Consider the following 24,955-nt stretch of genomic DNA (forward strand, 5'->3'; position numbering starts at 1 on the left):
TGCACCCCCCTTTTATTGCGCGATAAAATACTAGCGAGAGTATGTTGTTTACCACGAGCGTTATTTTTTGTATTTGCGCCGAGCGTAAGATTTCGCGGCAAAGTTCGAATTTTCTCTCTCTCTCTCTCTCTTTCCCCGTATTATTATTAATAATTGTAAATCCTATTCGCGTGCGTTAGTCTTTCAGCCCGTAAAAGATTGTAATTTTCTAGTCATAAACGTTATTAATTTTATTAGCTGCATTACGTCATTTTCGTTTCCTAATAGTTTAACAGATCTATCAAATATGTTAAATTTTAATCCGATTTCATCTAGGGGATTTGTCGAATTAAGCATTAGGTCACTCACACCTAAGATAGATCGAGTGTCACAAGTCAGGTGACTTATTAGGCCAATCAATGAAGATTTTTTTGTGACATTAATACTATCAGCAAACCGACTATGCAAAGTTGTTTAATACTATGCGTAGATGAAAACGTATATGTTTCCAACTCGCAACTTTGATTTAATAACTTTTTACAGCCGTTTGAAATTTGCAAAAACATGTTTTTCGCGTATAAAACCAAAACTATTGAAGTTAGTTATGTACCTCAATGGAATAAGTTATAGATCTAATTAATAATCAATATAATTACAAAAAACATCAAAATTGATCAAAAAAGGTAACATTTCAAAAATTCATATCTCCACGTATAGTAGAGTGATGTTGAAAGAATTAGCTTATGATATTTTGTAGATTGCATTGTCTTCTTCGTGTATGCTAAATCTAAGCTATATACGAGGTGTATTCAAAAAGTAAGGTGACTTTGTATTTTTAAGAAAAAATATTTATTTATTTATCAATATTTATGTTGTCCCCTTCAAAGTAATCCCCCTCAGATATAATACACTTATGCCAACGGTTTTTCCAATCCTCAAAGCACTTCTCATAAGCATTTTTCGGTATAGTCTTGAGCTCTTCCAGCGATGCAGTCTTTATCTCTTCAATCGTTGCAAATCTCCGTCCTTTCATAGGTCTCTTTAGTTTTGGGAACAAGAAAAAGTCACATGGGGCCAAATCCGGTGAATATTGTGGCTGAGGCATGATTGTGGTGTTGTTTTTGGCCAAAAAATCTCTCACAAGCAAAGATGAGTGAGCAGGGGCATTATCGTGATGCAAAAGCCATGAATTGTTTTTCCACAATTCTGGGCGCTTTCTTCGTATTGCTTCTCGCAAACGGCGCATAACTTCAAGATAATACTGTTTATTGACCGTACGTCCATATGGTAAGAACTCCTAATGCACCACGCCATGGTAATCGAAGAAAACAGTGAGCCAAACTTTGACATTTGATCGAACTTGGCGTGCTTTTTTCGGTCTTGGCTCATCTGGGCTCTTCCATTGGGACGATTGGACTTTGGTTTCGATATCATAACCATATACCCATGATTCGTCACCAGTTATGACCTTTTTGAGTAAATCTGGGTCGTCGTTGACGTCATTCAACAGTTCTTGAGCGATGCTCATGCGACGGTTCTTTTGGTCAAAATTTAGCAATTTCGGAACAAACTTCGCTGACACACGTCTCATGCCCAAAACGTTAGAAAAAATTTCATGGGACGAGCCAAGCGATATACCAACATCCTCAGCAACTTCTCTGATAGTAATTCGACGATTTTCCAGAACAATTTTCTTTACTGCTTGAACGTTTTCATCAGTTGTTGATGTGCTTGGGCGTCCAGAGCGAGGCTCGTCATTGGCATCTTCCCGGCCATCTTGGAAGAGTTTGTACCACTGGTAAACATTTTTTTTACTCAGAACAGTTTCACCGTATGCCACCGTCAACATTTCAAGTGTTTCGGAGCATTTTATTTTATTTTTTACACAAAATTTGATGCAAATCCTTTGATCCATATTTTTCGATAGCAAGAAATCGCCGAGCACGGAAAACACTTATAACCTTTACGCCTCTCACAACCAAACAAAAAATGCTATACACTTGAAACTTGGTACAGATGTTTGGGAAGAGTGTACCAACATAACAAAACAAAAAAATCGATAATCGAAAGTACGTTGCCCGTGAAATTTGAAAAGTCACCTTACTTTTTGAACACACCTCGTACGGGATGTCCTATTTCAAAGGAACCACCCCGAAATTTTCGACGGTTGGCGATGTACAAAAAAATTGTTCAGACAACAGTTGTTTCGGACAATGGGGGCAACCTTTCTGTAAAATCCGATTTGACCTCGAGATTCATTTTCAAGGTCATTTGTAGGTCAAAGTCATTTTTTGAATAGGAACCCATATTTTTGATCCCGGATTCGGAAAGAGCGGAAAATTCTACGTTCAGATAACGTATTATGTGTGTGGTGCGGTTAACCTCCCCCCCCCCCCCTTCGCCTAAGGTCATGTAGGGGTCAAATTTATGATTTTCTTCATCTATGCACAAGGATGATCGGGCAAGAGTAAGGTTAATTGTAATAACTCATTAACTCGATAACCCAAATAACCCAATAATCCAATAACCCGATAACCCCAATAATTCAATAACCCCAATATCCCAAAAAAATTGTAGGGTCAAACAACAGTGACCTTGAACTTCAGGTTGATTTTCAAAGTCGACTTCGTGTATTCAAAGCCTTCATGAGAAGTGTCATTTTTCATTTTGTGGGATAACATGTTATTTCCATTCTTTTTTCTGGTGTTATTCCGGACAAGCCTACAAAATTTCAACTAAATTGTTTAATAACACTTTTTTAGTATTATTTATGACAATAGTGATTCGCGACCAGTCCTTCCAGGATAGTTCAAGTGTAATTTTCTTAGTCGACTTAAAAGGAGGGAATATGCCGGATTATTCGAGAAACGAAATTGTTGATATTCTGTTGTCTCTCGGGGCATGTCAAGACCGATATCGTGCTGCGGCAAGGTATTACCTCCAAAATTACCCAGGGAGGCTTCACTACCCGAACCGCGTGAGAATCCGAATCATCGAGCAAAGAGAGAGACGTCGACCCCGAATATGCAGAAATCGTCGTCGCATTATGATGCCGAACAACGATGATCCATGAATTCTCGTCGTTTTGGCAATGGTTGATTTGGACCATCATATCTCGTTGTGTGAAATTCAGAGACGTACTGGAATCCCAAGATCAACAGCCGCTAGATTTTTGCGGCTGTACAGATTTCATCCGTATCACATAACTTTGACTCAAGCTTTGATGCCAGATGATCGCCGCAGACTCGAATTCTTTAATTGGGCACAAGCAAGGATTCGTGAAGATCCTGAATTTTTTAGATACCTCATATTTTCGGACGAAGCTACATTTCATGGTAATGGGCAACTCAATCGCCATAATAGTCATTATTGGTCTATCCAGAACCCTCATTGGTTACGTTATGTTGATAATCAGCATAGATGGAGCCTCGTAGTTTGGTGCGGTATAATAAATGGTTATCTGATAGGACCTTATTTTTTCGATGGGAATGTCAACGGCGCAGCATATCTCGATTTCCTGCAGAATGAATTACCAGAATTATTGGAAGATGTGGACTTGGAAACCCGAAGACGATTATGGCTTCAACAGGATGGTACACCGTGTCATCGCTCACTAATGGTTCATCACTTCTTAAACCAACGATACCGAAGACGATGGATAGGCATTGGTAGTGACATTACTGAGTGGTGTCCAAGATCACCAGATCTGACAAGTCCAGATTTCTTTTTATGGGGCTATTTGAAAAATGTTGTTTATGCACAGCAACCAACAGCACGGCAAGATATGATGCAACGCATTATACAAGCTTGCAAAGCTATTCCGCGTCACGTGTTGTTATCCACAGTTGAAAATTTTGAACGTAGAATTAAACACTGCATAAATTTGAACGGGAGTATTTTTGAACATCTTATGAGATAAATGTTTGTGTTACAATCTTGACCATAACTCTATCTGTAGTCAACGTCTTGTCTTAATCCGCTGAGCATTCCCACCTTGCCTTCATTGGCTGGGTAATCAATACCTTGCCTTCACTGGCTGGGTAATCAATACCTTGCCTTCATTGGCTGGGTAATCAATACCTTGCCTTCATTGGCTGGGTAATCAATACCTTGTCTTCACTGGCTGGGTAACCAATACCTTGTCTTCAGTGGCCGGGTAATCGATACCTTACCTTTACGGGCTGGGTAATCAATACCTTGCCTTCACGGGCTGGGTAATCAATACCTTGCCATCACTGGCTGGGTAATCAATACCTTGCCTTCATTGGCCGGGTAATCAATACTTTGTCTTCAGTGGCCGGGTAATCGATACCTTGCCTTGACTGGGTGGGTAATCAATACCTTATTACCTCACCCTTGTCCCGGTGGGATGGGGGGGGGAACCGCTCCCCCAACATAATACTTTATCTAAACGTAGAATTTCTCGCTCTTTTCGAATCCGGGATAAAAAATGGGGGTCCTTATTCAAAATATCTCTTGGTTATTGGGTTATTGGGGTTATATTGGGGTTATCGAGTTATTGGGTTATTACAATTAACCTTACCCTTGCCCGATCATCCCTGTGCATAGATGAAGAAAATCATAAATTTGACTCCTACATGACCGTAGGCGAGGGGGGGGGGGTTAACCGCACCTCACACATAATACGTTATCTGAACGTAGAATTTTCCGCTCTTTCCGAATCCGGGATCAAAATTATGGGTTTCTATTCGAAAAATGACCTTAACCTTCAAATCATCTTGAAAATCAAGGTCAAATCGGATTTCACTGAAAGGTTACCCAACCCCCATTGTCCCAAACAACTGTTGTCTGAACAATTTTTTTGTACAACGCCATCCGTCGAAAATTTCGGGGTGGTTCCTTTAAAATGGGACACCCTGTATAATTATTACTTTCGGCACTACAGTAATAACCATTAAACCTTTTTTTTTAGTACATCTTGCATAATGCCCTGTGGCTCAGCTGTTAGAGTTATATATTATTTGAAAAAAGTTTTTTAAATCTCAATAATCAAACTATAACTTTGTCATTTGAACTTTTGCTCTAAAATCAGTTTAAAAGGGTGAAATATCGGGCAAAATCCGCCCGAGCGTTAAAGAAAGCGAGCGGTGGGAGATACAGATCCCGCGGAGGGGAAGTATATATAGTAATAGAAAAGCCAGGCGCTCGTCATTTGACTTTATTATTACTTATTTTGATATATATATATATATAATTACGCTATTTTACTGAAATTTAATTAACAGTTTGAGATATTATTTATAATAATTATATTTATAATGTTATTTACAATGAGATGTGCTGGTGCAATTGTGATACAGCAATTGATTTAGTTAGTAGAATGACGTATGCAGTGTTGATCCAGGTGAAAGAGGTTAGGTGATGCTGGTTGCACAAGTAATGCAAATTCCAGGGTAGAATGCAAATAATTATGCATGAAACAGCGTACACTTGTTAGCCCCGTGGAAGATGCACTACCTGGAACAGTTTGCTCGAAGGTGTGATGCCAGATGATTAAATAAACTGAATTTGTTGAAGAGCCGTTGAAAAGATGCTATGATGCTTACCAGAGAGAGAGGGGGAGAGAGGGGAGAGAGGGGGAGGGGGGAGAGAGAGAGAGAGAGAGAGAGAGAGAGAGAGAGAGAGAGAGAGAGAGAGAGAGAGAGAGAGAGAGAGAGACTCATCCGTATTTGTCACGGAGAAAAAGGGTGCGACGGGGGAGAGGGAGGGGAAAAGTAAATGACAGTCTTTTTCCGGTCACACACTGCCGTCAGCGGCGCAGTTAGCCCAATAACGTGTGCAGCTTTATTTTTAATTGAGTTGGGCGCCAGCCACCGTGCCGCAACGTTAGCTGGTTCGACGGTCCTGGTCGCTGATGAGTGTTGGGTGGTTTCCCCGTTGCCTCCTTCCTCGCTTAGGTCGTCGTTGTATGCCGATTTCGCGCGGCTATCACCTATATAAGAGGAGAATGGGAGCGCGAAATCCTATTTACGGGTTCGTTCGAGATCTAGAGTACCGAATCGAAAGAGAGAAGGGACAACGGGTGGTTTTTACAGGCCACCCACGACTGCAGCTCGTTCGGCTAGTCAGGTGTAGTCCGGGGCACGGTGACTCAGAAGCGGGTATATCGAGGGGGGCGTCACAGGGGCGCCCCGACTAACGGATCAGTAGTCTGGAAAGAGGTTCCCTCCGGCCCTCCGTCGACTGGTAGCGTGGTTCCCGCGACAAAGGCTATCTAATGGAATGGCGATTAAATCATCCGTTTGCATACGCGTTCGTAATCTCGGACCGATCGCGGTGACTACGGGGGATGAGGTGATCAAAAGGGCATAGTCAATAAGTAAACCGTGGTTAATAAGGACTCGTCTTTATTAAATCAGTTATTCCCCTGGTCAACCCAGTAGTCAACCCCTCGCGATGGTCAGCCTGATCTAGGTTAACAAGGACACGAGTGGTGTACCTCGACGCGACGTCGACCTGGGCGGGCGATCTTTGATACGAACGGTCTCGATGGATCACGAGTGCGTAGTTACGCCATATGCAAGGCACGTATTTCACGTACTGGCTCAGAAATTTGCCCAAATAAACACATACACGCGGAATCGGTCAGTCGCGCGAAGGTCGGGCTACTCTATCAGCAATGCTAATATTTCGGAACGATAAGCAGTCTTAAACACAGGGGCAGACTTGCCATGAACGGCATTCAACTCAACTGTGATTTCTTTTGGTGTAATGCCTTTCAAATGAAAATGTTTTATCACTGCTCGAAAGTCTGTTTTTTCCATTTTTCAAATAAACCAATAACTTTTTGTTCAACCAACGCTCACAAAAAAACGACTTAATGAATCGAGCTGAAACTTTGTACGATATTTAGTTAGTAGTATTGCTTGCCGAAAACATCATAATTTAAGCGTGTCGAACGCCATCTCTTGGATTTTGTAAAGACTTATTGACTCCCGTCATATAGAAGTATTCTCCTTCATTAATAGTTCAAATACCCCATAGTTGTTAGTTTATTTATAATAGTTCATTAATGCTACTGTTGTAGCATCTATGTTTTATATTTAGAAAAAGAAAAAATCATGCACAATATGCAATATATATTTAAAAAATTAATTGTAAGAAAAAATGTATGAAGAAAGTTAATCTTACTCGCTCAATGAATACATCCTTTTCATGTTTTGCTATTATGGGCTTTCCCCAAATCAAACAAACTATATTTCTCTCACTTTCGTTGCTCAAACAAAACTTGAACAAATCATATTTAATTTTCTTTCTTACTATATATGGGGCATGTACCTCATCCACGAATCCAATGATTTCTCTGTAAATAAATAAAATGCTCCTAATTAACATCTTTCAGTGGTGGTAACTTTAACACTCTTTAGTTATTAATGTATATTCTTTAATCGCTTGGCTTTTAATAAAAAAAATAAATAACATTAATCTCCAAACAATATATAGGATTATATTACAGTGCATAAACAATTTTATTATCCCATTATTCTAATTTATCTAATTTCTACATTTTTTTATTAATAATAAAGCGAAAAATCTCTCACGTAGTCTCATCTTTGTCTTTTAATTCATCGAAATCTTCATCACATATATACTGGACCTCATTTTCTTTATTGACCGCATTGTTGATCTCATTTTCATTATTTTCCTTTTCAATAACCACATCAATTCTTGATTTTTTCTGAAAAATAACACATTTTGTGTTAACAAATGTTAAAAGAAAATTGAATATAAATATAAAATTTGAATATGTAGCTACAGTTCCTATTTTTTAACAAAAGTTGTGATGTTAATATCACCTATTATTTATAATATTGTTCGTACGCTCATAGTCTATCGCATTAATGAGTAAGAATTTGTTTCAATTTTAAAAATGCTTATGAATATTAACTTTGAAATAAAATTATACATGAATATCTATGATTATATGACTTTGATTTTAAGTAAAGATAGACTTTACCCTAGTTTCTTATGGTGCGAAGTGTCCCATAAGCAAAGCTTAAGTCTTTCTTATAAAAAGATGCAATTCAGCCCAAGTTTGTCATAGCACGAAGTGTTGTATGAAACGAGCGTAAATTACAATTGGAAAGAAAGGATTTGCTCAGTTTTACTTGAGAGAAAGAATTTAGGTATAAGCCAAGTTCATTCAATCTCGAGCACTCACTTTACAAGGCTAGTCTGTGAAAAAATCAGCGTATTTATACACAGATTTTCCCTCCTCTTTTCGTAGGATAGCCCTCTTCGAGTTGTTTTACGCAATTGTTCGAAATCCTTCTTTTTAATTTACAAGAGAATAAACAGTAATAACGAAATTCTAAAACATGTAAGCTTTACATAAGTAGATATAGATCTTTTAAGTATAATTTACAATAATCGCAAAAAGTATAGTCAAAAGTTATTAAATAATAAAGTTAGTTAATGTGATAGCGCAATATTTACAATAAAATAATGATAAAATTTTACATAGACCAATAGTTTATCACTAGTAGAAGTGATTCCTAAAAAGAATTACATAATTTAGTTGATAACATTTGAATTATAATCAATTTTCGTATTTGTAACGGTTTTTTGTAAAATCTTATAATGCAAATACTAAATTAGTTAATTAAGATTAATAAATTATAAAATTATCATTGTTATGTACAAAATTAACGTTTTCGATCTGTATACAATTATATGTTTAAATAAATTATTAATTGTTTATTTATTAATAACAGTAATAATTAAGCTGTTATCAATTAAACGAATTCTTATTCATGTTTCTTAGATAATCATCTCGGATTTAGAGTATTCGTTTTATTATAATAATTAATAATTATTTATTATTTATTAATTATTGTATTAAATGATATTTACAATGTCATAAACAAATTAACTTTGCAAATTGAAATTTAATATGATTTAGTAGTTAAAAGCAATTAAAATTATTATAATCTAAATCGATGCCCTAAAATCTATATAAAAAGTGCTTTGTTTCATCGAAATTACTCTTAATTAAAGTTTTTAAATTAAATAACAAAAAATATTATATTTATATCTATAAGTAGGTGACGTCACGCTCCTTATATGATCATGAAATTTGATTCTGGTACTAAGACAAAGATACAATACATAAGGTTGCGCTGTTTAATTTGCTAATTGATGTAAACAGACTAACGAGTTTAGCGGGTTGCAGTAATCCAGTGAAAATAAGAGAAGAGCTCATAGATAGAACCGTTATAAAGTTAATAAAATAAAACATGTGGTCACATAATCTAGATTACTTATCTTGCTGATTAAAACCTTATATCAAAGATAAAAATTGAAAATAATTATCACTAAATGCTTCTGATTAACTTACCAATTTTTTTTTATAATTGTAAACTCAGGTATTTAATTTTTCTTCAATGTCGATTGATTACAATAAACCAATTTTTGCCCACTAATAGCCAGTTAATCTTACATGTGACAATTAAGATCACACACGGTTAACACCAACGACTACACATGTACATATACGAAATTGATTATGCGACTATCTGTTAGCTAATTAGATCGCGAAACAGAACTTTCATCACTCAACTGGTTACCATTTCTGTATATTAAGAAGAAAAAAATTTTTAAAAGATTACTTATTAAAATTATTTTCATGTATGAATATGAAATTAAGGAGATATAAATCAGAAATGTTTAAAAAAGTTTAAAAAAAATTTAATCTTATTTCGTTTAACGTTTTTTCTAATTAATTATTTTGACATTGAAAATTAAATAATAAATTTACTTTCTACTTTTTAGTTGTTTGAATATTTTAAACTGTAACGGGGGAGGTTATCTGAAAAATGGGAAATTTATTTAAGAACAAACTCCCACGATGCAGAGCGCCGCCGCTCCGTTAAACACGTATAATAGTACGTGTATTCGCCTTAACGTCAGATGATTTATCTTAGTTGTCTTCTATCAAACGGAGTTGAACTCACCTTAAGTCACGTGTCTTGTGACACTCGATGAGTTTTAAGTATGAGCGACTTTACTCCTAACCTTCTTAATCCCCTAGATGTAATAAGATTAAAACCTATGCCTTTTTCAATTACTTAAGATACTAGGAAAATTAAATGACGAAAACTGCGAATAAATTTAACAGACTTTAATTAATAAATATCACTACAGTCTTTGTAGGGCCGAAAGACTAACGCACGCGAATAGGATTTTACAATTAACTATGTTCGGTGAGAAAGAGAGAGAGAGAGAAAATTCGAATTCTACCGCGAATTAACGCTCGACGCGAAAAAAAAAACTCTAACACGATTAGACAAAATACCGAATGTATTTTGTATCGCATATAATGACGGAAGGTGCAACTACCATGCGGTGCAATTACGGTGATCAGCCGTAATTGTTGATGCAAAATATCAACTGCCGCTGTCCTTCGATTAATCAGTTGCGCTGCCTCGATCTGCCTCAATATAACTTTGATGCTGCTTCTGTACTGCTGCTATTAACTGTCACGGAAATGCCGTTGTACACACGCACGTAGAAAACTTAATATTGGCGAAACAAAGTGCAAACCACAAATCGGTGGTAAACTCGCCTGTACAGCTGAGACGTAGCTGCTTATTTTAAAAGATCGCGCGCCCCCTCTCTCTCTTAATTGTTCGAACTAACGCGCGAGAAACAGAATCGCCAACGAATCGATTAATTAAATCGACTACCGTTGCAAAACTGAATATTTATTTTAAAAAATTCTATTAAAATTTGTAACGGAGAATTTGCAACCGTTCCCGTCTGGTTATCTCACGGCCGTCCGCACAAACTTTTTATTTGGGGATTGGGGTAGCAAAAGACGTTCCTACGACTGAATAACGCGTCGAGCACAACCACGTTAGACGCACAGATTCGAAGTCGGGATTTGGAGTGATACAGCGGCGAATAAACACAACAACGGATTAACACACTAATCCTTTAATCGTCAACAATCGACTACAAGAAGTTAATCTTACGCCTATACACTACGAGTGGCACAATAATAAACCCGAACGCGAAGGTGAATCGGTGGCTGGTCATCCTGCCGATTCCCTGTTTAGGACTAATTACAATCAATACCCGACAAACACTCCGCCGTTATTTCATCAACAGGGTAGCCAACAGATCTGCCGCGCTACCACCCATCAGCTGGCGCCCAAATATGCAAGAGAGAGAAACAAGAGAAAACACGGCACCGACCTCGACCTTCAGTCTCTCTGACGGCTAGAGGGCTTTGCAGTGTGATATCACTGGTGCGCTCCTTCTCGCCGACCGTCTTGCTGGTGTTTACTGTCGTCGCTGTTTATCCTCTTGCTCGTCCTCTTGTTCACTCTATCAATCTTACTGCCTTAATCTGTTGTTCCGCTCGTTGATTTCTATTGTTGTTGTTTCCGTTGTTCTTCGGTTGCTCAATACTTACAGCAGCGATAAAGTCTGCTCACGCGCGTACCCACGCACCGGTGCCGGGGATCCTTCGGGATACGGCTTGGCGCGACCTAGCCACACACACTCTAATTCCTGTCCGCGCACCGGGTGTGTCTCCGAACAACGAAAACGTTGACGTGGTCGTGGGGCCAACTTCGGAAAACCGTTTGATTCGGTTTAATCCGCGCGCGCGACTTTCTCTGCCCAAAGCCTAACAGATACTCTCTCTAATTTTCCGCGATGATACGCAACTCCAGCATTCTCCTTCTCCCCCCCTCTCTCTCTCTCTCTCTCCTTCTGCGCCATTTCGATCACTTCAGCCGTCAGCTCAGCCCGTACACAGCACCTCAAAACAAAAATCCAAGCATGAATGTGCGTGCCATACGCACACACTCTCAACTTGACGCGGCGCACGGATATTTGCGAGAGCCAAACGGACGAAATCGGCCTAGCCGAGATTCCCCGTTACAAATTTTACATTTACTTTACGGTAAATTTACATATATTAAAAATTACCAAATCTATTATTTATGTTTATCACGTTAAAGACCACACACTTTTGACACTAGCGACAAACACTTTTTATACTAACGACTACACATATGGTACATACATGCCATTATCACGTGATATCTTTCAACCAATCAAATCACGAACAAACTGCCTTTACCAAACAGGTCATCAATTTTTTTAAGAAGGTTTACTTCATAAATGCAAACTGTAGAAATTGATGCGAGACATTTAATATGATGCTGTCGGAGCCATTTTCCTCATAATGGAAATTATTGTTTGTGAACAGAAATCCTATGATAGCAGATCTTCGTACAGATAAAGAGGTACAGAGTGAATGATCCATAGCTTATTTGAGGGATATAGGAAAAGAATACTCCAAGCAGCAGGCGCGTCCTTTGGTCGTTTGTAAACATGGTTTTTAGGGCTTAAGGATAAATGGTAAGGTCAGTTAGCTAGTTTGTAGTATGAAATTTAATCATTTAATAAAAAAATAAACGATAAAAATCGCTGTTTCCAATGTTAGATGGGTTGGCCTGCTTGTGATTTAGCAGGAGAAGTTTTTAGGGATTCATTTAGTCTGCGGAGGTCACGTTAATCTTGGACTTAGACACGTATCTGGCCGTAAAATTTCCCGCTTCTTCTGAATCGGGAATCAAAAATAGGAAGTTCTATTTAGAAAAATGAACTTAACCTTGAAATAACCTTGAAAACTGATCTCAAGGTCAAAGTCATTAGAACAGGAGATGAATCTTAATGTACCATACAAATTTTCACCTAAACATTTTTTTGTAAGTTGCGTAATTTAGAAGATACCTTTATTCTTCGATAAAATGAGTCACTGTATATAAAATAAATTACGTATTTCATTAATATTGATTTCAAATGGTGAAGTAACAATTCTCATCAGTGAAAACAACATATTTTTTTAGATACTAGGAGCTCTGGGTACTGAAAATAACAGACCAAGCTCAGCTGCACAGTGCGTTGCATACGTAGCTGTTGCTGAGTTACCAGTTGGTCAGTGGAATGAACTCATCCCTTTACTCGTCAATAATGTGGCAAATCCTAATAGTACTGAGATGATGAAAGAAGCTACTCTCGAAACTATTGGATATATATGTCAAGAAATTGATAGTGAAGTTTTAGTATCTCAATCTAATCAAATTTTAACTGCAATTATTCACGGAATGAAAGGATCAAATACATCAAGTCATGTGCGTTTAGCAGCCACAAGTGCTCTTTTCAATTCTCTAGAATTCACGAAAGGAAATTTTGAAATTGAGGTAAGATTTTATTTTTATTTTACAGAAAGATACATCTATAACTAAAATACTTTTATATTTGTGATATTTGGATGGATTTGTAATTATTTGAAGACAAAGCCGCAAAGATGTTTTTATGAGACTCGCCTCTCTAATATCTATCATGCGTTTGATTAGCTTCGTAACTACCGGGGCTTTAACAGGTTCGGGAACTATGCTACTTACTAACATTAATACTTTTTGCTTTGGTTACCTACATAACCCAACAAGCATGCGCAATCTACAAACACGTATACCGACCCATCTTCCTTGCTCGTGAATGGGATATATTTATTCGAACCCTGTGACAAGGTTACATCAAGTTTGTTGGCCCTGTACGCGGCACTCTTCTCGTGTAAACGCAGCGACCGAGTATAACTCTATAAGCAGAGTTTATATACTTGTGTTGTTGCAGGGCTTAGAGATAGAAAATTGCGGCCAGCAGGGCGATGCCGCGAAGGAAGAGAGCGAAAGTGAGAAGAGCGAGAGAGAGAGCATCGACGGAGAATTTTGGCCGAGAAGTGAGTAGAGAGTGGCGCCTGCGGCAACAAGTAGAATTCGTAGCGAAAAAGAAAAAAAATGGACAGTTAGGCGAGAGCTAAGAGAAAGAAGGCTGCCTAATCACTTGAGCTGCAAAGAGAGTAAAGAGAAGGACTTTCAAACCTAGCACATCGAGCATTGGCACATAATCGCCGCAGAGATTCGAACTTAATGACTTATATTCAGGTCGTGTGCGGTCAACAACAGCTACTACAGTTTCTCGGTCTTGTACATCTAAGTGAGCGACAACCGTCTCCACGCCGGCGATTATCATCCCTAGAAAGCCTTTACCAGCTGGGCTACGATTCCGTTGTTGTCGCCTCTCCTCCTACGAGCTGCGACATTCCGGTGGGTCTCTCTCAGATTTAAATCTCTTCTTCGTATCAGCTCTCGCTCGGATACAGCGCGTTAGTTTTTTGTATTATTGATTATGATTAGCATTGAATGACTCTGATGTCTTCGATGCGCTGAACGCAAGTTCGAGCGAACGCGCTTACGTACGATCTTTTATAAAATTATTATTAATAACTATTTCTATTTATAAACGGCATAAGTTTGGGATCACGATTTTGTACTGCAAATGGGTGAATATTTTCCCGCTCGCAGCTTTAATCATAGCTATTGCGTTTAGCTCCCTGTGAGAGTCACCGCTGGCTATCTTAACTGTAGTCACTCGCGTTAAATTAATTAGCAGGGGTTGGCTCGTGGCGCGTTGTAGTCAACGTTCTTACATCAAAAAGGTCACCACCCTCGCCACTCGTCTCTCAATACTAAATTCTTGCATTCAATCATTCTAAAATTCGACTTCTAAAATCGGAACGAACTCGACTCATCGCCTGAAACTCTCTTGATTTAACTGTGACCTAAATCTTTCCGTCAAGCTCGGTCCTAATACAGTGACTTTGCACCCCTGAACCTAACAAGACCGCATAGTTCGCTCCATTCACCAAGATATTTATGAAAAGCCTATTCTCGATAACAGATATCACGGTTGTGTCCCTATCTCCCGTCTGCTCCATAATCGAATTATTCAAGCTCATCTCATTCCTCCCCTCCCATAATATTAACGATGATTCTGACACTAGGCCCTGATTCGTGGAACTTTTAACGATAGTATCTCTTAACTTCTCTCACCTGCGGTACTCTTACTTTCCTACTATTCTGAGGTTACGAAGAGAGACACGACGATAATTTCAGTTCGTAGTTTACAGGACCTTCTACGTTATCACCGTGGAATTTCCACGTACAACGGTAAGACTTGCATCTAAAGCGTTGATATCCTGCGGTTCCCTCCTGTAGTCACCCAGCATGACTAGGCCTCTATTTGCTCTTACTTGTTATTGAAATTCCGGTACCACCGAGTTGTTTCACTCATTCAACAATATGTCTGCAGTTCTCGGAGAGTCAGCCGAATGTTACTTTCACGAGACAAGATTTCAGCTCGGTGCTAAGGCTGCAAGTGATTTCCATTCTCTGTCGCTCCTGCGTGCGTGTACAAAATACTATTGTCAATTATAAATTTTCAGTTTCATAAAATACTTATTGACTATTTTCAACGTCAGTCAAATGGGCAAATTAAATTCGCTCAGGGGAAATTTTTTACAATTTATTACATTCCAAAATTCCATTTATGTTCTATTGTTGAGATAATTGTTGGAAAAGTACTGGTCTTTATTAATTTTTTATAAAGAGAGTAAAGATGGGCAAACAAATCTGATAAGATAGGTGAATTAGACAAATGAAAATCCTTCGATTGGTATATTTTTATTTAATTTTGTATTAATTATGCACGTTGAAACAGAGGAAGTTGCTGTTGGTAACAAAAATATTGCAACGAAGCATCTCTATTCGCTTTTATTAGTTAGTTAATCAAACTGAACGGAGGTTTATAGTTTCGTACGCCAAGCTCTTCGAACAGTTATACCTATAGCTTTGATACCGTAGCCGTCTAACAGAACTACGAGCCATGTTAGGCATATGTTTGATTGAGTCTCCATAAGTCCCCAAAGTCCTTCTATAAGCGTTTATCGTCGTTGCTATTATAAAATTTTGACGCGATGATACGAAGATTGACATTCACGAGAGGGGATGAAAATGAAAGATTCATTATATTTTAAAACGGGATGTGTAAAGATACTCTGTGTGGAATGCCCTCAATGCGAGACAATGGCAAAATACAGATATGTATATTTGAATAGCAAAATTAAGTAGGTAAAGCAATTCAACTAGTTCGGGCGCGTTTGTATTGATGGTCAAGCTATGAGTAAATGAGTTCTTTTTTCATCCTTTCCGTTCATTGGAATGACAGCTTCCCGTATGATTGATTCTCGCAGTTGCGCTTGCTGTGAGAGAAACCAGAAAATGATAACTCAGCAATCGCCTGCCATGGATACGAAGACGAACGAGTGTCTGTGAGAAGTTTAGAAAGAGTTCACCCATCAGAGGTAAGACAACCATCTTAACGATAGAATGAATGTATACCTAGTGCTTAGATTTCACAGTAGCTATCCTCACCAAATCATCACGACCAAGATACACTGCTACAACGCGTGTCAATGGCAAGCATCCATTTGGGTGCAACAAGGAGGCATCTAAGACCAACACTAAGCTACCGACCTGAACATTATCTCGGTAGTAAATCCTTCGTTCTTTGCTGCAAGATATTCCAGTGCTCGCGACTCCATTGCTGCCAGAACTTTATTTGTACCCGATCGATGAGTTTTCAGTGTTCTAGTCGATCTACGCATTCAAAATCGACAGGTAGGTCGGAAACTGTGAGCGAAACATTACCGGCGAACAAATGACCAGAAATACAAGCCCAAAGATCGTCGAGGTCGCCGAAGGCGTCCATCGACTCTAAGGATACGTCCTGAGCGTACAAAAGGGACTCAAATCCGCAGTGGCTTGGTAATGACTCATTTCTCTTCTGCTTCTGTATCCGCTCCAATACAGCGATTTCTCTGCTGAAATCTCTTCCGCAAGCAGAGCAGAAACACATTTCTAAAGATATGTAAAGTTCAGAGAATGTCAACGGCCTATAAACCGGAGGTCCTTACGGCTCAGTCTAAAAAGTGACCCTACCTAAGTGTAATACTCGGAATTGAATGAAACTTTGCACACGAATAAAATGTCAAAAAATATTAGACACGTAGTTTTTGCACAACTTCTGTTAGCCGTCAATACGTTTTATGTTGCTAAACTATATCTAACGTGGAGGTCGACATGAATAAATGGTCTTAGTTTTTTTTTCTTTTTAATTTTTTTTAGAGAATCAATACTTATCATGCACTCCTACTGATCAGAGTGCAACTGTGTGAAACAGTATACACAAAAATATTTGTTGCAATTGATGCAGAATCTGGTAGTTTTTAGATTACATCCTTCGTAACTACACGAAGCTCTCGTTCTTGTTTCGTGAGCGTGAGATTTGAAATTACTCAATTTCGATTGTGACAAATATTTTCTGCTCACTTCTTTACACATATCTTTGGTTATCATACTAATTTTCTCATCTTTGTTGCAAGTATTCCAAATTGTTACCGCGTTTGTTGTTGACGTTTCCATGTCACGTAAAAAAATTTTAAACGTCCATTTCTTTGAACTAATACTAGAAGAAGCTTTCTTGCACCGAAAATCATGTAAATCTACCCCTCTCATATATTTATTATACAGAGAAAATGCGAATGGAAATCCTATTTCCGTTTTCTTCTTTTCAATTCGTGAATATCTTTTCATGGGTTTCAGTGGCGTGACACCAGCTGCCGTGGATAAAATTGATACTTGTTTTGAATCGATGACACTAATGAAATTCATGCCACTATTTCTATCCTGACTGACTTTGTATGATCCTCATGGAGCTTTTTTCTCAAATACATGTTTCTCTTTCACTCTATCTTGACGAACAGTTCCCGTTGCTCGTAAACCACATTTTTTTAAGTGAACAACTAAATTTGGACTTGTAAAGTAATTTTCAAAGTAAATATGGTAGTCAGATAACTTTCTTTTTGAAAGGCTAGTGAGAAGTGGATTGACCATTTGTAAAACAACCCTAGACCCAAGTGGACATGGGGATAAACTTATTCCAATGCTCAAATCGTTTTTACCACAATAAACATCTAAATTAAAAATATATCCACTTGGACTACACAAACTCCATAATTTTATCCCATATCGATCAGGTTTAACAGGCAAAAATTGTTTCAAGCATGTGCGGCCAAAAAAACGAACCATCATTTCGTCAACGGAAAGAGCAGTGAAGAAGAATCCAAATTGTTGGATATTTTGTTTGAATAATTGTAAAATATGACGAACTTTCCATTCTTTATCTTGATCATTCTTATCTGTAGGTTTCGAGTACTTTATTTTCGCTTTTATTTCACTAAACCTATTGCGCGTCATCGCATTAGATACGGCAGAGCAACTTACAAGAGGGTCAGTTTCCCAATATTCTCTTTGATTATTACGAACGTTGTATGTTGATAACAATAAAATTCCTACAAAGGTGTCTAGCTGTTGCATAGATAAGTTTAATCCATTTTCTTCACTTGCTTCAATGATGTACTTTTTTATATCTTTGGAGACGAAAAGTTCAAATAATTCCACAGGCGACATCGACAATATTTGTTTTTGTACTGTTTCACTCAAAAACAATTGATCCTCTAAATTTCCAGAACAAATATTTTCCTGATATTTTCAAGCAAAATTATGATCTGGTTCCAATTTTTTTTGTTTTTCGGTGTAGTTTTCGAAAATAGATTGATATGACACGTTTGATAATGGAATCTCCCAATTTTCATCATCAGACGTTGAATCTCCATCAGAGCCTGAATTATCAGGATCAGGTACGAACACATGCTCATTGTATTCATCGTACTCCGATTCTTCATCCTGGGACGATTCAGGATTATTCTTTTGCAAAACTTTTGAAACTTTTCGTTTAGGCATTTTTTTGAACTCTTTATAGATCAAATCTTCGAAAATGAAGAGGGAAAGATTATTCTCGTCTTTAACATTTTTTATTCCAGAACAGCGTATTTATACACAAAATGAAAAAGAATAAAAAGTCATTGAAATTATTCAAAGAAAATTTGTAATTTTTTCCGAAAACTGGATCAATTTTTCAAATTTCGAAAAATTGTTCATTTGCAAAATCAAAAAAGTCACTCAGAACTTTTTGGAAAAATTTAGGTTTATTTTTTGAATGATTCTAAGACTTTTTTTTCTCTAACATTTTTTTCATAAACTTATAGCTTTCGAGAAAAAAATTCATGAATTGGCTACTGAAAATTTTGCGTTTCCGACGCCATTTTGAAAACTGCGAAGCGAAAAATCGATCGGAAAATCATTTAGTCTTAATGTCTAGACATTTATGCCACGAGTTAGTTGGGTCTCAGGTCTTTTCCAGGCCGGAAACCATTTGGAATATTGATTTAGAAAAAAAATGCTTGATAAAATGGTGATTTTTTTGTTTAAATTGCATTTTTGCATAGTAAAAATTATTTTTTTTTAATTTTTATACCACCATTAGAAAGATTGCTACTTGAACTATAAAAATATGTCCCTCCGTATTTTTTTGTGCGCCGATAGAGTTAGTGATGAGCCATCAAAGAGTGACGTCCGACTAGGGTCGTCCTGGGCCGAAACGAGTTAACACCGAGAAAATAGTTTGCATTGTCACTACATTAGTTCGTACCGCTATCATATTTGTTCTAAGATTACTCGTGTATAAATGCGACAAATTTCTGACATCTACTTCTTTTAATTAACTTGTGTGATCGATTATTGAACAGATCTTGAAATGGAGAAGAATGATAGTATCTAGCAAGAAGAGTCAAAAATGTATGTTTTTTAAATATTATTTTTCTATAACTCTGAAAATAAAATTAAACATTAAAAGGAAATTTCAATCTGTAATGATGAAGATAACCAAAATTCAACTCACATTGATGTTTTTCATGAAAAAGAAAGTATACATTAAGATACTTTTAATTTATTTAGTCCTAAATAAATGTGAAGTTATAAATCTATTAATATAATAATTATTTTGAAAAGTAAAGAAATACTATAAAAAAATGTGGAAACAATAAAACGAAAAACAATAAAATAATCGTGGAAAGACTTCTATCAATTCTATAAAATTATGTGACTAACCTGCAATTATATGAATACGCCAATGCGATTGCCTTAAAGTGAGCGGGCCGCTACAGCGACGCAGTATTTCACTTACCTCGTTTTGCTGGGAATTCATGAAATGGGCGCGTTGCCATTTTGTACGTGTGCCAACTTCGATTATCCCTTAACTGCTATGTAGGGTAGATTTACCCCAAACAATTTTTAACAATAAATAAAATTTATTATTTTTTTTTTTCAACAATTTTTTACAGTGTGTGTAACATTAAAAATTGTTAACCTGAATATTTTTTTTTCGTAGTAAAAGGTTTGAAATATACTAGAAAAAATGTTCATAGCAAAATATCCAAAAATTCTCTAATTTATTCGATGTTTTTCGGGCTGGGGTAGATTTACTCCACCGAGCAGTTACGTGGCCAAAATGAGGTATGCAGGTTAAGGGTTATACGTCAGGAATAAAATGTCAGGAATAAATAAAAAATTTGGATCAAATTTACGTTTTTTGGCCAGAAACTATGAAAAATTTTTATTTTGTAGTCGATATAAAACATTTCTTTTATAGTTTTTGAGATAACAAATCTATCGTTTAAATTGAGCTAAATAATTTTGCAACCCTTAAATTTAGGAATATTTCAGTATATGCAAGTTTTATCTCTAATTTTCTTTATTATGCATTGATTTGCTTGTCATTTGGACAATAGGTGGAGAAAACCTTAATAAATACATCCTTTTATTTAGATTTATTTAGATCGTGAGTATTTGTGTATTGTTAATCATGGAGTAGATTTCTACACCTTCGTAGTGGTTGAAAAACATTTTGTCAGAATAATCCCGCGAATCAATAAAACAATTATATTCAAGCTAAAATTGTTATATAAGATTTAGTTGATAAACCAATATATTTTGAATTGTTCGCGATTAAAACTTATTTGTTCGATAGAAAATTAATGGTTTCATAAAAACTTCTAGCGGTAATTTTGCTTGTTAAAGAAGATTCCTATTGCTGAAAATACGAAGATATATAGCGATTATTAACAATCTATCTATGGAAGCAGATAATAAATGAATGTGTTTGCTATTATGGAAATTGACAAAGTATAAAACTGTCACGAGATAAGATGTTTGGTGGGCAATGCGGTGTACGGGATTGCAGATGAGCCTCTTCGCTTGCGCAAGAATAAAAGTGAGCTGCGCTAGCGTTGCCGTGACGTCACGCAATGGCATTTGCTTTAGCGACGCTGTGTGCCTTTGTCAAGGATCGCCCCCACAGGCAATCAAAAACGCCTCTCTATGTTGAATCTCGCACCACGATTTTACCTTAGGTGAGAGTTCTTGCTTCCGAACGAAGTCCCCGTTGATTGCTGCCGTTGTTTTTATTAGGCAGCTTTAGCCTCGCTCGCGAGTATGGTTGAATTTTACTAGCTAAAAAAATGGACGCTCAAGCACGAAAGTGTATGACGGTAGCGAATATATGAATGCGGGAATGAACGTTTCTTAAGGGTCAGTCAATGATTCGATTAGGCCATTCTCAATTATCACGATGGTATCTTTTATTAATCTTCGGTTCAACTACACAATGAGGCTTGTATAACGAAAATTACTTCTAATGCGTGGTAGATGCGGGCGTTATCATCTTGTCCACTACCACGCGCGCGCAACGATTATTCGCCTACAAATGATTCGCAATACGCACATAATTATCATGTCGCGCTTTCAGAGCTCACATGAGACGACCGGCGATTTTACTCAGATTATGCGAGTGTATTACGCAGAAGTGGACAGCTTACATCGCGAGTTCTGCTCTCTATTACGCGTGTCTCTCAGGCTATTTTCCAATCACCGGAGAAGTCAGCTGTTCGGGGTCGGTTGTCTGCTGAAGCTCTCTCTCTCTCTCTCTCAGGATGATTTTTTAGATGTAGGTATAGCTCACACCATCCTGGCGTTCGTCTCGCATCGCGGTTCAAAACAAGGTTGAGGTTCGGCTAAAACACGTTTGTATACTCGAGAGTTCTCTCTTCTAATGAATTTTTCTATCTCACTCTCTCTCTCTCTTTCTCTCTATTCCTACGTGGCGTGCGCTCTCCCTTCATGGCCGGTATAATGTAGGCAATAACTCGTACATTGTTATTATGGAACAAATTTCCAGAGTCAATTTTATTTCATTAAACGGTTCCAAAGTTGGTGCTCAACGCAATGCCAATTCATCCTCGATCGTAAAGTTTTGGAAGTTTGTTTAAATAATGCGTTTTGTTTGCAAAATTGGTTTTATCGCAATATATCAACCGGTTATGAATTTAGATAAGACTAATTCTATCCCTTTTTTTCTACTAAAAATTTACATCGAATGAGAGGTCACTTGTCAAAATCGGTAAATAAGATAATAAGTTATTAACAAAAAATCATCAAAAATAACATGTTTTTCAATAATTTTTTTCATTTGCAATAAAAAAGATAAGTATACTCAAATAACTTCATACATTACGTTTTTGTCATAGAAGTAATGTAATTTTTTTATTGTTCGAAATTTTGAATATTAAATAAGCTGTGCATTGTTTACATAAAAAAAGCTTGATTGCAAATTGCCATAACTTTGTATATATTGCAACGGTAGTCGATTCAATTAATCGATTCGTTCGCGATTCTGTAACTCGCGCGTTATTACGAACAATTAAGAGAGAGAGGGGGCGCGTGAGCATTTGAATAAGCAGTTACGCCTCAGCTGTTTACGCGACATTACCGCCGAATCTATTTTTGCACTGAGTTTCGCCGATATTACAGTGTTTTGGGACGATTTTCCTGCGTAAGTGCAACGGAGCTATTGCAGCAAGCAACAGCAGAATAGTAGCAGTAGATTAGAGGCTGATCACCGTAATTGCACCGCAGGGTAGGTGCACCTCCCGTTATTATTGCGTGACAAAATACATTCGGTATTTTGTCAACTGTGATAGCGATTTTTTGTATTCGCACCGAGCGTTAGTTTCGCGGTAAATTTCAAATCTTCTCTCTCTCTCTCTCTCTCTCTCTCTCTCTTGTAACATGGCGTTTTACAGACTAACAATTACCATGGTACTCGGTGTAACATAAATTACAAGTTACGATAATTAATTTATCAGATTATTGGGCGCCAGGCACTACTACTAATTAGTTAGACATTAATAATTTTTCAGGGGAGTGCCGCCCTGAATAATAATGATTGGTGTTAAGAATTTTAGCTAACACTGCAAGTAATTTTAAATAGAGCGGTCTAATATTTTGGCAGACTAATCCCTTTGAACTAAGAAGCTGACAAAATATTATTCGCGAATCAATAGGTGTATAGATTGGTTTATCCGCGAATCATATCCGCGGCTAAGCTCAATTTGATGCTAGGTCGTGGCTTACCTTGATAGCAAACAGTCGGAGAAGGTTCAGCTCAAAATATTTACTAGCTCCCTTTGTTCTCTGTGGGATTTGAATAATATCTAAGGTTGGGTAGACAGAGGAAGCAGGTTATTTTAATAAGTAAAGTAATTGGAGTGGTATAAAATTGAGCCGATTTATTAAATAACAATCTATGTAATTGTCTTGTGTAAAATTAATAACCATCGGAATAACTGTTAGGTTAGGCACTTATAACTTAAGACTAATAACAAAATGAAAAATTTAAACTTTGAAATTAGGCACACATACAATGAGTTTCGAACGCTAACACGCTATTACGTACTCTTCTTTGCACTATTTACCTAACTCATAAATTCGCTGATGTGTAATGCAGTAAAATGAATAGACGTGAAATTACTGGTTAACAATAATCGGGAAACTCCGGCTAATTCTTCCCCTCCCTCTTTCTCCTAGTCGTAACTTGTCGTAGTCGCAATATAATTTCGATTTCGATGATTTTTGGTGTTTAATGTTATCTCTCTCTATCGTATCAATCCGTATACAGGCTTGTCTCTGTTTATTAGGAAAGTTGAATGTGATGCGCCGTCCTTTTCTATCTATTAACCTGTTAACCGAGCGGGACGTATAAATACGTCAAAAGTAAATAATATCGGGTACGGGTAGGACATATGAGTACGTCCTCGATATTTATATTGCGCCCTGGAACGGGCGGGACGTATATTTTACTACTACTATGGTAATACGTCATTCATACATGTCTTAGTGGAAAAGGACGCGCCCGTTATATGTTACGTAATTAGAAAGGCATTTCCCTGTTAACAGGTTAAGCTATCTCCTTCTATTTAACGTAGGCATAGATATGTGGGCGTGGCTAATGCAGCATATGAATATGTATATCAAGCAGTATTTTAATTGCTATTACACTCATGATATATTAGACAGATTTTACAATTATTTTTGATCGATAATTGTGAGAAGATAATTTCAATATTTTGACATACACTTCTGCGGCAAATATTAATACACTTTTACGTATTTTTGCTATCAGAAATATTCGGTATTAATTGAGTACGCAGACCGAATCATAAAAGCTGCCCTATATTTGTATAGGCGAAAATCAAGAAAATATTTTATCTACGTTGGTAACATAAAGAAAATTTACTATACAATCACGCAAAATTAAGCAATTAATTACGCAAAAATAAAATACATATTAGATGTATTTTTCGAACGCTCTTCTTGAGTTAATCGACGTGTCTGAGTTGATTGCTCCGTAATTCCTTATTTTCTTTCTTGCAATATATGTTTACGGCAGTGTTGGTTAATTTCTTCTTCTTGAAGTGAACAGCCTTTATTGGTATGACGACTTTCGGAGGAGGTTTTGGAAGAATAGCAGGTTATAATAATTATTTATTAATAGTACCACTGGTGCTCATCGCGTAACAGCACTTGAAAAAAAATAAATAAATAAATTGATAATTGTAAATTATTTTACAATTCACTGCGCTAGTGCAATTCGGAGTACGGAGAGCTGTCGCTGGCCTTTCCTGGACCACCTTGCAGTAATTCACCGACTGTTATTATTATATATCAAACAGCCCGTTACACTCTCTCTCTCTCTCACCGAATAATAATTCATTGTAAAATCCTGTTCGCATGCGTTAGTTTTT

At 37.1% G+C, this 24,955-nt stretch overlaps 1 protein-coding gene across 4 annotated transcripts in view; it reads left to right on the top strand.

Moving 5' to 3' along the window:
• The window catches only part of LOC131665082 (importin subunit beta-1), a 534,754-nt gene that overhangs the window by 301,408 nt on the left and 208,391 nt on the right, over window positions 1-24,955 (top strand). For all 4 annotated transcript variants that reach the window (XM_058936708.1, XM_058936715.1, XM_058936699.1 and 1 more), the window contains one exon: window positions 12,864-13,217. In XM_058936708.1, coding sequence (XP_058792691.1) covers window positions 12,864-13,217 — 354 coding nt within the window. The remainder of the gene's footprint in view (window positions 1-12,863; window positions 13,218-24,955) is intronic.

This window comes from Phymastichus coffea, unplaced genomic scaffold (genome assembly GCF_024137745.1).
Source record: "Phymastichus coffea isolate CEN01 unplaced genomic scaffold, Cenicafe_Pcof_1.1 PCOF00003, whole genome shotgun sequence".
NCBI classification, from domain to species: Eukaryota; Metazoa; Arthropoda; class Insecta; order Hymenoptera; family Eulophidae; genus Phymastichus; species Phymastichus coffea.